This window comes from Hippoglossus stenolepis, chromosome 18, assembly GCF_022539355.2.
Source record: "Hippoglossus stenolepis isolate QCI-W04-F060 chromosome 18, HSTE1.2, whole genome shotgun sequence".
NCBI lineage: Eukaryota > Metazoa > Chordata > Actinopteri > Pleuronectiformes > Pleuronectidae > Hippoglossus > Hippoglossus stenolepis.
Genome location: NC_061500.1, coordinates 20,183,409 through 20,199,125, shown reverse-complemented (window position 1 = coordinate 20,199,125; position 15,717 = coordinate 20,183,409). Strand labels below are relative to the sequence as shown.

Sequence of the window (15,717 nt, the reverse complement as noted above, 5' to 3'; positions counted from 1 at the left end):
TATTTCATGATATTATCATTTTATTCCAGGGCATTCGCACAAACAGCTCTATAATGAATAAAATACAAAAAAACAACAAAGCATAATAGATAGAATCTCATGATAGTGGTCAAATCATTGTAACCCTATGTGGAAATGTGCAGTGGAAGCTTGCGTGGAAATGATCTTTCAAATGGAGGAATAAAGGTTCAAAGAGCTTAGAAACAGATGATGCTTGAGAAAAACTCAAACATTCCTTTCAGAGCAAACATCTTTCGTGGTTTTTCAAATCCACAGTATTCTGGCAGAAGAGAAAGGGAAGAGATTACAAAAGAAATCCAGAATCTATAGATTACACATATTCTTTACATAAACACATAAACCAAATGCCACATTTGTTCATGTTTTCAATTTTGCAGACATAAGACACTGGGTGATATCAACATTTTTACATCAGAACTTATCAAATTATGTACATTATTTTACAAGCATTTAGAAGAGACTCCGAATAGCTTGAGACTGCTATTTTAGGCCATTCAGAATACAAGAAAGATAAAAAGACAAAAACTATCAAACTAAAATTGAGATGTGACATTTTACTGAACAATTCTAGGTGAAATATGACAATGTTTATTACGGTACAATACAATAATGTAAATGGTTATAATTATCCTTCCAAAAAGCAAAAGTCCAGCTTCAGCTTGCATGTCACATGCTGAGCCCTTTAAACTGATAAACTTAAGATCAGCAACTGTGTCAACTCGATGTTAATGTGCAGATGACTGAGTTAAACTGGTGATTTGAGTATGTTAACTGAGGTGGAATTAATGTGATGACTCAGCATGTATATCGTGTTGGGCTCTTCAGTATAAATATATTGAGTGGTGGAAATGCTCCACACAGGAGGTCATGAATCCTGGTGGTGGACTGAGTGCCTGTTTCGAGTGCCAGCTCCCAGTAAGTTTGGTTAAACTACTACATGCTCCTGATACTAATTAGGGTTTGTCAAGTTTTGTCAATCGTCATTGGTCAAGCAACAAACACAATAACCACAATGTTACCTCTGCATCCAGCAGGACAACCAATACTTTACAGAAAAAAAGAGACAAACCAGTGCAGAATGTTCACTGGACAAAGTAACACTGTTGAAACTGAATGTAATGTAATATAGTATAACATGTAACATAGTCAAATCTGTGCTTTTGTTTCCACAATTTGCAGATCTGAATATGGGCACTGCTCAGAAATGTGATCTGTTTGTTGTGCCCTTTTGTCCATCCTGAACGAGGGAGCCCTCACTTGCAGCCCTCTCTAAAGGGTGGTGTATTTGTTTGCCAGTTTTCATCAACACATTTAAAAGCTTGCGACCATAGATGCGGCCGGTTGCTCTAAATTTGTCGTGATCCGGTCGCAGTCCTAATACTGCAGTCGACTGTTTGAATACCGATTTGTACAATGGAACTAGCAACAATAAGACTGGTTGAAGCTGGCGACAGTTTCAATTCAATGTTTAAAGCTTGCTAGCTTGCTAAGCAACACAAATGTCACTTCAGTTGTCTTGGTGCACGTGCATGTGTTTGATGCTGTTGGCTGTAAAAGGGTAAATGGTCAGTCAATTGATTAACATTCAGACTGTTGGCAGACTCCACCCCTGTAGTCAGACTCATCACCGTTGTGTATCAGTCCCAACACGGTTGTGTCATCTGCAAACTTAATGATGGCTGCTTTGGGATGGGGTGTGATGAATCTACATGCAAGGTACAGGCACTTCGATGGGTTCTAGCAGTGCTGTCAGTGAATGGTAAAGCACATGTGTCTTTACCATCATTTTTACAATTGTGTGGAGCTGAACAACCAAACAGAAGAACAGTGTAGAACACAAACCTGTGCAGACACAAACATGTCCAGGGCCTCGTGGGTATTTGGTGAAAGGAAGCCATTTAAAATAAGTCAATTTTTTAAAATTTTGCCATATCTGAAATGTCCTAGTTTGTTAAGTACGGTGCATTTACAGTATAAGGAAGAGGGTTTTTATGTTCCTTACAAAAGCTATGGAGCGAGTCTCACTTTGACCTATTTGATGGTGTAGGCTCTATCTGAAACATGCTGGTTTGTAAAAGGTTTCGTAAGGTTGTTGTTTAGTCAAGCCCCAGATTAAGGTTCCTTCTGAACAACATAGGCTGACCTACGCACTGGTTGGTTTTTCTATCTAATATTGGTCATTTTCACCATGCTACATGTTCTGTATGCTTTTACACAGTTAAAATAATGGATCAGATAACACTCCATTTGCACGCAACACAAAGTTATTCATTATATCAACACAATTAACAAACACCTAATTGACATTATGTTGTAATCAGAAAAAAATATGAATGTGTAAGGAAATTGAGCTAAGCATTTGGACATTTTTTTAAGAGAAACACACGAACCACATCATTTTAGTCTCACAACCTGTAGCTTAAATTCTGCCAGGACAACTTTATACAAATATCTATTTGAAGTGTTTATTTTCCAAAAATCGACAGTCAACAAACAAGAAAGAAAAGAAAAAGTGAGGAAACTTATAAAAAGGGCTTTCTGTCGTACGGCTCTCAATATAACAGGCTTATACGACGGCACGCACGGGACAAAAGTGTGTTTGCTCAGATTAACATTTTCTGTTCAAAAATATAAAGCATGTGCTCGCGAGAGTCCCAGTGCGATCTCAGAAAAGTCCCACTGCGTGCTCACTGATGTGGCACAAACCTACTGCTCTATTATACTCAAGGTAACACTTGTGTACAGGGTAGTTTTGAATCCTTGTTCTGACGTGAAGGAAAGGTATCTTTGGCTGTGGCTCCAAAATCAGGGGGTCAAAAATGTGCCAAACCTGTCCTGTCACAAAATTCAAATTCGAAAATTTAGAGTGACCACCTCAAAATGTAACTGCTACTTCAACTTACGTTTCCTTAAATATAAATATCAATATTGCAAGGGCTCTGTTCTTGCTTATAGTTTACCACTGTGGACGTGCAGATGGTCACACACTTATCATTATTTTGGTATATTTTTGTGTAACCTCTGAGTTTACAAAGGTTGGCAGTTTGGATTGCAATACACTTCTTAGATTGCTGAAATCTCACAGTCTAGGTGCCTTAGGAAGGAAGGTCGGCTACTGTCACATGAACCGCACCTTGCTTGTTGTAGTGCAAGAGTCTCTTCAACCAATGTGGCTGTATGGGCTCTACTTATTACAGAGGCAGGGTTTAGCTGTAGCTTTTTGACAGGCAGATGGAGGTGGCAGGAAGTTGCTGATGCAAAGTACTGTTTTATAGAAGAACATGCTGGTCAGAGGAGCAACTGTGAATGGCAACAGAGATCACAGAATGGGGATCACGACCACTGAGCTGTATGACGGATATTTATGAATTATGATTTTAGTTTCTTACATGGCTCCTACATGTGCAATATGATGTTTTGATAAACTGAACAGGAAATAATGGAAATGACCGAAAAACTAAAATGGGCTCAGTACCACTTGGATTAAGCAGATTTGCAGAGCTTTGAAATACACTTATAAAAACGTTAAATGGCACTTGCAACTTTGGTTAAGTTAAATACTATTTCAACACTGACTGACTACAACTGATGTCATTACTATGTGCAAACATCAACACTGTCAGCAGCTTGATTCTGGTACCCTTCATCACTCCAACTTCAAGAGTAATCTATTATTTGATGCAACTGCTAATATTCAACCACATTAGCCATTTTTTTAATACGGTAACTACAAAAATAGAGATAGAAAGCAAAATAGAGATCTTGGTATTGAATGTTATACACAAACATAATAAAGGAATATTCTCTTGAAATGAAGTGCTCTGAACATTTGACAGCCTCTGAAACCCCTTCTGCTTAGGAATAACACAATCCAACAATCACACCCTCTTTTTGGCAGCAATTAGCCAGGTGTATGGAGGTATGAGAGGATGGCAGACCACTTTTTGTCTGTGCAATCAAGTTCAACACCTCAAACGCTTTGCCACAAGCTGAATGTGTGTTTTTTAAATCCCCGTTAGTACAATTTGTTGCATTGAGGAGACATGCAAACGACACGGTTGTTGGAGAAAGATTGGGGAGGCAGTCAGAAGGAGGCTGCAGGCTTTACCTGCAAGGTAAAGGTCTGACAGAACATCATCCAAACTGTTTTGTTCAAAGCATTCTTCAATCAAACCTTACCTCCCAGACTTATGGAATGACCTACGAAGACTTTGTTGCAGTTTAAATATTGTTATAAAAATACAGCAGCTGTGCCTCCAACACTTTATACCCACTTTGAAGTCATGAAACATACTGACATTGAGAATGTCAAAGTATAACAGCTAGAAACAAGTAAAATGATGATGTGGGTATAAAGTGTGTGTTTGTGGAACATCCAGTGCTGGAGCTGTTGACTGGAGGTGAGACCTGAACTCTGCGCCGAGTCCCTAAGCCTCATTCACTGTCCAGCTCCTTGACCTCGGATGATGGACTCTCTCTGGCCGGCAGGAGGTCGTAGTGAGAGAGGATGTGGCTGTTTTTTGGCAGATCGTATGGATCCTGACCAAACTGTGTGTGGCCGTCTCCAGTGGGCGGGATGGTGCTCACAGTCGGCTCTGGAATTAAAGTGAGTTGTGTTGGGGTGAGTAAACTTAAAGGAACAGTCCAACATTTTGGAAAATGTGATCACACTCATTCATCTGTGTAAATCTAGTTAAGAGATGGGTCCAGGATATGTTAAGTCTGGCTTAGCACGGGGACTGCAAGCAGGGGGATCTACCAGTTCTGACAAAATGAAGCCTCCAGAAGTTGCTTTATTAAATTACCACCAAAACCAGGGAAAACTACACTGGCATGTTATCAGTTTGTTTTAACATGTTTGTAAAGAGCAGTAAACAGAGGGAAAGTTAGTATTTGTTGTCATGTATGTGTCTACCTGTCGACATCCAACATTCACTCTCTTTTAGGTCAGTTGTTGGAAACTCGGTGGAGGAGATTTGAATTTGTGAGCTAAAAGAAGTTCATATAGGTTGCTGATAATTCTACGTGAATTCATCACTACACATCAACCCCTTTTTTTGCATTACACTAAGTAACTTGACATGATGTAAGTGATTCTAGTCCAATATACTTTTTTGTCAAATCCAGCAAGTTACAGATAATTTGTATCTAAGTTATTTCCAGAGGGCAGCATATCAACATTCAACAGTATTGTAAAATTGTGATAGAAGTGATAATCCATAATGGTAAATTGTCTGTATTTATATAGCTCTTTTCTAGTCTTGATGACCACTCAAAGCGCTTTACAGTTACAGTTTTACATTCACCCATTCACACACACATTCATACAGTGCATCTATGTGCAGCACTTTTTCCATGAGAAGGGGCAATTTGGTTCAGTATCTTGCCCAACTTCGGCATGCAGAATGGGGAAGACTGGGATCGAACCGCCGACCTTCTGGTTAGAGAGCCACAGCCTCACCCCTAACTGGATATAGTACTGCATTATGCAGTTATTGCATGTGAAACAGTACTCGGCCGAGCACTCTCAACGACAACAACACATACGTAAACTAAAGCACCTCACCAACTTCATAGACATTCCGGTTATTGTTGGGGCTGCTGTTGCTGATCTCTGCGTATGGTGAATCCCGTCTGGCTGGTGACTTCATTTCCACATAGCCGCACTCAGTGTTTCTGGTCGTAAGTAGGGGGGGGTCCTTTATTGTGGCATATGGATTTTCAGAGCTGTTTAGGGAACAGGAACTGGCATGATAGGGTGTGCCCTTCACCAGGTCTAGATGAGGTGAACAGAGGAGCCAGAGAGAATTTAATACCAGCATCAGACTTATACTGTTTTGCTTTCATTTGTACAATTACATAGCCTACCTCGTAATGATTTGCCCATGTATCGTCTATCAATTCCGTAGGCTCCTGGTATGAAGAAAAATGGAAATATTATGGTTAGATTATGCTGAAATGTTAGTTAACAACAGTACAATTGTAATAATTCTCCCATCTCTGCCCATTAAGATGCAAATAAAACTGATTAGCCAGTAAATGTATGTTTCCCTGTGAACGTGCACACAGGACACTATCATGCACACCCGCTGCACAGTGAGAAGTGCAGGTTTGTCGCGGCCATGACTCACCCAGTTCGTTGAAGCAATCCCCTTGTTTCCAGTCTGCGGGCAGTGTCCCAGTGTGATCAGTTAGAGGATTCCCTTTTCGCTGATCTACACTCTTCAGGTTCACAAACAGCTGGTTGTTCTTGGTCTAAGCATGCAACATTGAATTGAGTTAAAGGGAAAAACATCAGTTGTCAGAATTTGTTTTATATAGACACGTTCCATACTGAATTCTCTTCGACCCTCTTTAGAATCTCAAATAGTCCACTTCCATACCTTTCCATAGGGACCATTGTTAACATGTGACGGACTGATGCACTGGGTCAGAGTATGGTAGCTTGGGTTGGAGAAGTAGTTGCTGGGGTGACCCTCACATGTTGGTGGGTGGGCATCTGAAAAATGACACGGTGAAGAGATCACTTACCAGGATGCACTCAACAACTCAGTCCACCAGTGCTTTCAGAGCCTGATGTGCTAAAATGAAAATCGTCTCATTCGGCAATGTCATAAGGAGCAAGAGTTGAATAGCACATGTTATTAATACTAAACTGTTTCCATGGATGCAGTTCAGTGTATGGTACAAATAAATCTTTTCTTTGTAGCTTGTCTCCTCTCTAGGTCCAAATGAGACACTTGTTATTATTCAGTTCCTTTCCTTTAGAAGTAGTCTTCTCACAGCCCCACTTTCAGTAGTTTGTTATTGGGGCCCAAGCTCTGTGTGGTAATATTGAGGCCAAAAATGCTCAAGAACTCGCGAGACTTCTCGTCAGTCGGGTACAAATTGAAGTCCCTTGATCACCAATGCCCACGGCACATTTCACATAGATGCACAAAGCTATTAGCCATATCTATCATGCTCTGGTATATAAAAAGCCTGGCCTGAACCCAACAGGAAGTCGGTCATTTTCAATGCATTGCACCGTAACAAACATAACCTGCAGAATTATTCAGACTGACTTCAAAATCGATATGTACAATCTAAAACAGAGAATTGGATGTTTGAAAACTGGCAAACTTCATGTGTGATCTGAGTCCAAGTCTGAGGACATCTATGTGACACAGTTCAGTCTTAGTCATAGTGCCACCTACTGGACACAAAAAATGCTTTCACATGCTCCTCCTATCACTGGTCATATTGCATGAGGACCTAATGATCACTGTTTGCAATTTTGTATTAATTGTTCTATTCACATCCTTTCACTTTGTGCGCACCTTATTGTGTTTTTATATTTAATCTTAAGTAAATGATAATTCTTGTCCATCAGTCGCCATGTCACCAAGATGACATAGTGAAAATATGTTTTTAGGATTTAGAAATGTTGACACAAAAAGGTGAAATGTTTGGGAAGAACTACAGAACTACGGTTCTCTGATCCAACAGTGACCCAAAGCAAACAGCACAGAGAGGAGTGGACTGTAGTGTCATCAGGACAAGTCTCTCTCTTATCTCTGCGTGACCCAGCTAAAACCTAGACTTATTCCCCAGAGGACAATGGCCGGCAAATAGCGCCTACAGGCCAAAACTGTACGGCAGTTTTAATATCTGGCCTGGCAGATCATTTTGTTAATTCTTTTTTATTTTTCACCATATCAGACTGACACACATTAATGGGTGTTGGGGGTGCTGATTGCATTACAGAGTTACAGTTACAGAGCTTATATTTTGAAAAGTTGTGAACTTGGGTCAGCAGATTGGGTCAATTGCCCACAAGACCTCCTGCTCATTCCTGTACCTGACTCAGATCTCACAACTCCATGCATTGGTGTGTTAGGGTGCTCGTGCCTTTAGCACTGTCACTGCCATTTTGAATTAGCCGGCTTTACTGGAGTTATGGACTTAGATAAAGCACATCGATGCAAAACATCCGAGGTAAGACATAACTGATGTATGTTGCTACTTTTTTGCTCTTCTTCAGCTGCTGGTTCAGATACTGGAGTACATATTCCCATCACTGAGCTGGTCACAGTTGCAAACAGGTCAACTTGTACTGTACCTGTGATGGTGTAATCAGCAGTGACCCTCATAGCAGGAGTGTAGGTCACAGCTGGCATGGTGGGCTCTTTTCCCTTCTGCTTCTTCCTGTAGATGATGAAGAGGAGTAGAAGGAAGAGGACCAGTAGAACCAGGACAATGATTCCTGCAATGGCTCCGATCTGGTAGGTGTCCACATGCATGGCTGCACTGGTCAAACTGTTGAGGCTGCCCACCACCACCACACCCGCTGAAGGCAGAAGGAGGAGCACATATTGAGCTACAGCCACAGGCACAGAGTTGGTTTAGTCGAAAGGAACCTTTAGTCTTTGTTAAACTAAAACCTGACAAAGTTGTCTCTTTAAAAGGAGATGGCTGCCAGTGATTAGTCTACCAAGATAATCTGATTAGAGTACGCAATAACAGACCTGAGAACGGAACTGTTTCTTTACTTTGACTGCTTCCATTTGTACTGAGGTAATTCCTCACCTTGGTCACAGCGAGGTCCTTTCCAGCCTGGACTGCAGTAACACGTACCAGTCATGTGATCACAGGTGGAGTTATTTAGACAGTCACAGACGTGACGGCAGCCATACCCGTACGAACCAGGAGGACACTCTGGAGATTCAAAACAAGAGGCGATCATTCAAAGCAAATGGAGTAGGGATGCCTCTGAATCAGAGGTGTTTGCTGAAGTTGAAACCCTGAATTTGCCAGTTGAAAGAGAGAAAGAGAGAGTGACATACTTTGTTCACAGTGACGTCCCATGAAGCCAGTGCGACAGGTGCACTGTCCAGAGATGTGATCACAGTCAGCTCCATTCCTGCACTGACAGGTCTGAGAACAATCCTTCCCATAGAAACCCAAAGGACAGCCTGCAAGGAATTCATCAAACATCACATTAAACTGTCTACATGTTCCTTGAATAAACCTCAACGGTTGTGTCATACAGTAATGAGTCAGTATGTGAGTGTGTCTGGGACTGACGCTGTGTGCAGTAGAGGCCGGTCCATCCTGGGGTGCACTTGCATTCTCCATCATATGCGCTGCAGTAGGCTCCATTGTGACAATTACATGTGTGGATGCAGTTGGGTCCCCACTGACCAGGCGGACATGCTGCAACGCAGAAACCGCACAACGCTAAGGCTTAGTTTGATCAGTTCATAGCCAAATATCCCGTTTAAATACCATTTCTCTTCAGAATACAGTCTCATGAAGAAACAAGTACATGAAAGAACAGAACCACTATTGTAGATTATTTATGATTCTATTATACGCACGTTGGGAGCAGTCACTACCGATCCATCCTGGGTAACACTGACAGGAACCATCGATGGGGTTACAGGTGCCGTTGTTGGTGCAGCTGCAGCTCCCCAGACAGTTCTTCCCAAAGCGACCTCTGGGACACACTGTTCACAGGACATGGGGGGGGTGTTTATCATTATATTGTTTTTGCCATCGTGGTTGCTGATTGGGTCAAGATCTTTCTCATGGGATAAGCTATCAAACTTTGTTAAAGGCTAAATTGTGAAGAATCTAGTGGTGAAGTTTCATGTTGCAGCTGAATACCCCTCACCTCACCCCCTTCCAAACAGGAAAGAGAACCTGTGGTAGACTTCAGTTGTTATAAAAACTCAAAAGGTGTTCAGTTGGCCTACTGTAAATAACATGGCGGCCTCCGTAGAGAACCCTCTCCTGATGTAAATATAAAGTATTTAAAGAAAAAGGGCTCATTCTAGGGTAAAGAAAAACAATTTAGATGATTACACACTCGTGAAAACATCACAAGGATTATATTATATTCAATTTCTGCCAGTAGATCCCTTTCACCTAGATCGTACACACTGAACCTTTAGGTAACGTGTTCCATCAGATGACCACAAGTTCTGTACAAACATTATCAGAACATGTATACCCTGCAGAGAGATCTAGTTGTGTACAGGTTGGATGACACAGATGTGTGTCCCATTCAAGGGATTTTCATTCAAGCTCTGGCTGTTTTCTGAGAAAGCGTCATAACCTGAGGGATTTTCGCTGGAACAGCATTTTCAGGACCAATAGCAACAGGGAGCTTTGACTAGAATCAGCCCTTGGAAATCCACGTGGACTGAACCCTGAAGCCTTTATAACACAGTCGAAACTGTTCTGTGGGGTAACTTGGTGAATGTGCTGTGGTGCAATGCTCACCCTCGTTGCACAGTGCCCCCTTGAATCCCGGCAAACAATCACACTGTCCTGTAATGTGGTGGCACGGCCCGTTACTGTGGACACACTGTGGACAGGTCTGACTGCAGCGGTGACCAAAGTAGCCAGGGGAGCAGACTGCAGCCAAACCAGGAGAAACACAAAGGCATCAGACTACACGTCCACCATATTGAAAACCTCGTCTACAGAATGTCTGATGGTCTGATGTCACTGTGTTCTCAATTATTAACTATAGCAGAGAATAGACAGAACTATGGAAATACTACTGAAGTTGACATGAACTCGTTTGTCTTCTGTGAGGATGCAGCAGTATGTGGTGCTGATGTAGGACTTACTCCTCTGGCAGGTGGTGCCTCTGTATCCTGGAGCACACTCACAGGTTCCTTCATCAGGTGAGCAGGAAGCTCCATTCTTACAGTTGCAGGGGAGGGAGCAGTTTGGGCCCCAGCGGCCCTCTGCACACACACTGTCACAGTGGATACCTACACACACACACACACACACACACACACACACACACACACACACACACACACACACACACACACACACACACACACATGTAAACGCAGTGAACACATTTATATTGTACTACATGGAGCTCTGACTAAAAAGGCTCTTCTGATCCAGTTACATCCCTCTGTGGACACGACTATTCTGTAAAGGCTCAGACCCTTTTTTCTTCTGTGCACTCCTTCAATCTACAACTCTCCTCCCTCCGCTCTCCTGTTAAGTCTCTGAGTTAAATGGATATAGCACTTTTCTAGTCTTGATAACCATCTATGTGCAGCTCTTTCTCTGTCATACATCATTCACACACGGCCGGCGCGGCCATCAGGGGCAATTTGGGGTTCAGTATCTTGCCCAAGGAGACTTTCGCCAATGGGGGAGATGGGAATCGAAGCGCAGACCTTCTGGTTAGTGGATGACCTGCTCTCGATCCAGCTACGGGGCCAAGCAGGGAGGAGCCCAGTGAAGCAGGGACAAAGGCCTCTTCAAGGAGACTGTATGCATGTTCTCTAAGGAAGTCCAGCATGCTGTCCATGAAGACAGGGGAAAAACCCTGAAAGTGTGTACTGAGATATCTGTATACTGACTGTATTCTCTCTATACCTGAACACTGAGTAGTAATAAATCAGTACACATGCATAATGTCTGCCAGGTACTTCTGTACTTCTGCACACAGCTGTTGTTTACAATGCAATATTTCCAGTGCTCAACTCAAATGAGATAAAACTAGTTCATCAGCAAGCTTATGATCATTTAGACGTACTGGTAAGTGGACAGAGCCTTCCAGTCTTTTAGTAAATAACAATGTCCTGATTTCTTCTCGCTACTTAACACTTGACATTAGAGTTATCTGTCCTTCTGAAAAAGCAGAAAGTATATTCCCAGAAATGCTGAATTTTCAGTTTTATTTAAAAAACGTAGACCTCTTTCAGCCAGTAGGAGAGAGTAAGTCAAACGTGTGAACATCCTCTCTGTCCTCTAGGCTCAAATTATTATCTTTGCTAATCCAAGATCTCTCATTCAGCCTCATTCACATAACAGCTGGATACAATAGATTTTTTAAGATATAAATAGATAGATAGAAAAACCTGAACCACAAAGAGAGCAGGGCTCAATGATAACTGATATTTTAGGCACGCTGCACATACGTAGAGAAAACAGCAATGTGGACATGTAATTCTGTCTTACCGGTCCATCCAGCCAGACAGCGGCAGTGACCAGAGGAGTGCTGACATCCATCGGCATGACTGCAGTCACAATGTTCTTTACAGTCAAGACCATAGCTGCCATCCTGAGAAGGAGGAAGAGCCCCATCACAGTAACACATCACATGATGAGCAGCAGTAATTGAGCCTTCACAGAGAACGTTTTCATGCTTTTCACATCTCTTCTACTTCCACTCCTGTTCAAATGTGGGCAAAGCAACAAAACATAACTGAACTAAACTAAGTGCCATTTCTTTTTTTTAAAGCTGTGGGAGAATCCATCTCCTCTCACCTGACAGTGGAGTTCACACTTCTTTCCTCTCCAGCCAGGAGCACAGGTACAGTGACCATCCAGGGCGTTGCATGATCCTCCATTCCCACACATACAGGTGAGGTTACAGCTCAGACCCCAGGTACCACTGGGACAGTTGATGGAGCAGTCCACCCCATGCCACCCTGATTAATAGAGAAAAAGAAAGATGAGATAATAAAATCACTAAGGCTATTACTGTACACAGTTATCACGTGTTGTGAGAAGAAAACTGACTTTTATAATAATAACTGCTGGAATGAAATAAAGAATAACCTGGAATAAATGTCAAATGATGCACTACTGACTCATTTCACATTCAGATTTATATCATACATATTTATTTCATATCATTCACATGTCCTGTATATGCTGTCTTCTTCCTCCTGGTTCAGCTCTCTCCTCACCTGGTTTGCAGGAGCACGATCCGTCCACAGGAGAACACTGAGCTCGGTTCTTACAGTTACAGCTGGAGGAGCAGTTCGCTCCGTGTGTCCCTGCTGGGCACGGGATCGAGCAGTTGGGACCCTGAGGAGGTCAGCGGACACATGGTTACAGCCGACTGCGGCGATACCATTCATTCTTCAAACACACAGCTCGGCCGTCAACAGCACCGAAGACACGTGATCACTCATCTGCTGCATTCCACCCATAAGAGTATCAAAGCTGCCTTTTCTACATCTCTTCTTCCTCATTGCACATTGTGTATGTATGTATGTATGTATGTATGTATGTATGTATGTATGTATGTATGTATGTATGTATGTATGTATGTATGTATGTATGTATGTATGACTGACATCATAGCTCAGAGCATGCAGGTCACATGAAATATACATACATATTACACTGACCTAGCTAACTCTAATGCAACACCCCTGCAGTAAATCCTCCTTTATGACGGTTGTGTACAGTTTACCTGCTTTTCTCCCCATATCTGTGTATCTAATGGAAGTAGTGTCTAATGTGTGCCCAGTTAAAACATTTAGTTGATTCATGCCTGCTAGAAAACCCCAAAAGAAAAAAAGGGATAGAAGAAAAACAACATTTGCTGAAATCGCTATAATGTCTAACTGCCGCCACTAGATGTGACTAAAGAGCCATATTCTGAGTGACAGCACCTTCAAGCTGCCCTGAATGAGCAAATGGAACATTGACTGTCAAACTGTCATTTTAAAAAGAAACATTTTGTGTATTTTCCCTTCATAAAGTATAAAGTGGCAGAGAGGAGATGAAGCCACCGACTGCCACATGCTGCACTGCATAAGCCAAATAAATAAACGTCATCTGTGACCTAAAGCATTCATTCACTTCCTGAAATGTTAGAGGACAGTTTACCGTGAAGCCTGGAGCACAGATACACTGTCCGCTCACACCGTGGCAGTCGGCACCATTCTGACACTGGCACACCTGCTGGCAGGACACGCCATAAAATCCAGGGGTGCACGTCTCGTTGCAGTAGAGGCCGGACCAGCCAGGCTGACATGTACACTCCCCTGACATCGGGTGGCAGCTGGGGACAAGAGAGAGGAACATACCATTACAGATTGTGTTTGTACTTTGCTTGTTTAGTGGTGCTCATACTGCTCCTTCTGAAAATGTATTGTTCCTACGTAGCAGTAAAGTCGTTTTCAGATGTTTGTTTACAGCCCATCGACACCAGTCTTAGCTCTTATCTCCACAAATTCACTTGACATCTCTGTTGCTGTCTTCTGTGTGTATGACACCGCTGTTTCGTCTAGAGAGATTTAAATCTTTTAATTTGTGTTCATTTTTGCATCTGTTGCGTGTTAGAAGCGCCCTTCAACACCCCCACTAGCTCGTGGTGAAACCTGCAGAGGATCTGTGTTCTCACATCGACTCCTCCAGAGTTTCTGCTGACTTTATACTGGGGGGCCACATAGAGAAAGTCAGCAGAAACTCAGAAGGCTCTCACGCTGACATTTACGTTCACACATACAGACCCTGCGGAGAGAGTTCGGAGTTCAGTGCATGTCTGAAAACAATCAGTGAATCACTGCTGGTCTGCCATGCCTCAGGAGGTTTAGTGTGCTTAAAAAGAATCTTTTCATAAAACACATTATTCAACCACATCTAAAATTCAGTTTCTCCAAACTTCAAAGGGTGCACCTGACTGGCACGGTGCTCATGTGTGCCGTGTGGACAGGGTTTCACTTCATTTTAATTGAATCAATTAAAATGAACCAATGGGTTTCTGTGGAAGATAAACAAAGCGGCACTGTAAAGAACAATACCAACAAATAAAGCTATTGAATGACATCAGAAAAAGGTATTGTACTTAAAAACTGGAAAGATTTAAGTTCACCGCAGCATCCCTTCCACCTGACAATCAGCTGATGAGAGATTCAACATTTAACCTGTCACCTCATATGCCACTTAAACCCTGTTTAACCCTGTTTTCAATCCCTTATTGCTTTGGCATTCCAGAGAGTAGCCAGTCACCAAACCCAAAGACTCCATGTTCTCTGAGAATAGGTAGATACCAGTGGAGGTTCAAAAGAGAACTCAGATGGGGCCTTATTTCCCCACCTTTCTGGGTGCAGCATTAAGCAGGAATAGTACGACAGTGTTACCGTGCTGCAATGTAAACAACAGGGCAGTTGCCAAAGTACGTCCAATAAGGTGCTTGTTTTTTCCACAGATTGTTATTAGTGTTTGACAGTACTATGAAGCACAGACTATGGTGTAAAGTGTACAGTAATGAAACCCACATTTGGATAACGAATGTGCAATCCCTCTATGATTGTAGAGGGATTGCACATTCGTTATCGTGTACAAATTATGCATGGACATTTAAAAAGCATGTATGCAAAATGTATGTTGTCCCTGTCAATCATTTTAACATCACAACAACATGGGAAATTATGCCCCAAAGTTATCCTACAATGAAACACATTTGCTGCCTCGTGTTTCTTATGCTCTACCTGTAGTGTACCTACTTTTGCAGACCATAGGTAAAGTCAGAGAGAGTAAGAGAAAAATCTTTTCAGTGAATTAAATCTGAGTCAAACTGGGACCCAGATGTTTCAGTTTGTCAAGTTTTTTCTGAGTAACAGAACTGTAACGGTGTAGAAGCTGATTGGATGTGACTGGAGGTCTCCAGGAGGTTTTCCCTCCATGCCAGCAGAGTGGGGGTTATCAGCAGTGCGACAGGTGGAATGTGGCTGTGTTTGACTGACAGCTGGTCTGTGTGACACAGCAGTCCCATTGATGATCAGCAGATCAGCTGTTCTCTGGCCGGACACATGCAGCCTGACCAGCTGTGCCAGCCTAACAGATCTGACTGAGTACTGGCTCACAGTCTGCTGTCTAAAGGAACAAAGATCACACTAACAAACGGACGAAGGCTTGTGAAGACTTTCTTTT

The 15,717-nt window shown here is 42.3% G+C and overlaps 1 protein-coding gene across 1 annotated transcript in view; it reads right to left on the bottom strand.

Annotated features, from left to right (window-relative positions):
• megf10 (multiple EGF-like-domains 10) overlaps positions 1-15,717 on the bottom strand; it is a 48,951-nt gene continuing 33,234 nt past the window's right edge. Inside the window, exons 10-25 of the mRNA XM_035184097.2 lie at positions 13,669-13,843; positions 12,738-12,858; positions 12,313-12,476; positions 12,004-12,106; positions 10,641-10,787; positions 10,288-10,422; positions 9,381-9,509; positions 9,088-9,216; positions 8,847-8,975; positions 8,590-8,718; positions 8,123-8,350; positions 6,405-6,520; positions 6,153-6,276; positions 5,890-5,934; positions 5,588-5,797; positions 1-4,616 (exon numbers count right to left, since the gene is read on the bottom strand). Of these exons, the coding sequence (XP_035039988.1) occupies positions 4,456-4,616; positions 5,588-5,797; positions 5,890-5,934; positions 6,153-6,276; positions 6,405-6,520; positions 8,123-8,350; positions 8,590-8,718; positions 8,847-8,975; positions 9,088-9,216; positions 9,381-9,509; positions 10,288-10,422; positions 10,641-10,787; positions 12,004-12,106; positions 12,313-12,476; positions 12,738-12,858; positions 13,669-13,843 (2,245 nt within the window). The 3' untranslated portion in view covers positions 1-4,455. The remainder of the gene's footprint in view (positions 4,617-5,587; positions 5,798-5,889; positions 5,935-6,152; positions 6,277-6,404; positions 6,521-8,122; positions 8,351-8,589; positions 8,719-8,846; positions 8,976-9,087; positions 9,217-9,380; positions 9,510-10,287; positions 10,423-10,640; positions 10,788-12,003; positions 12,107-12,312; positions 12,477-12,737; positions 12,859-13,668; positions 13,844-15,717) is intronic.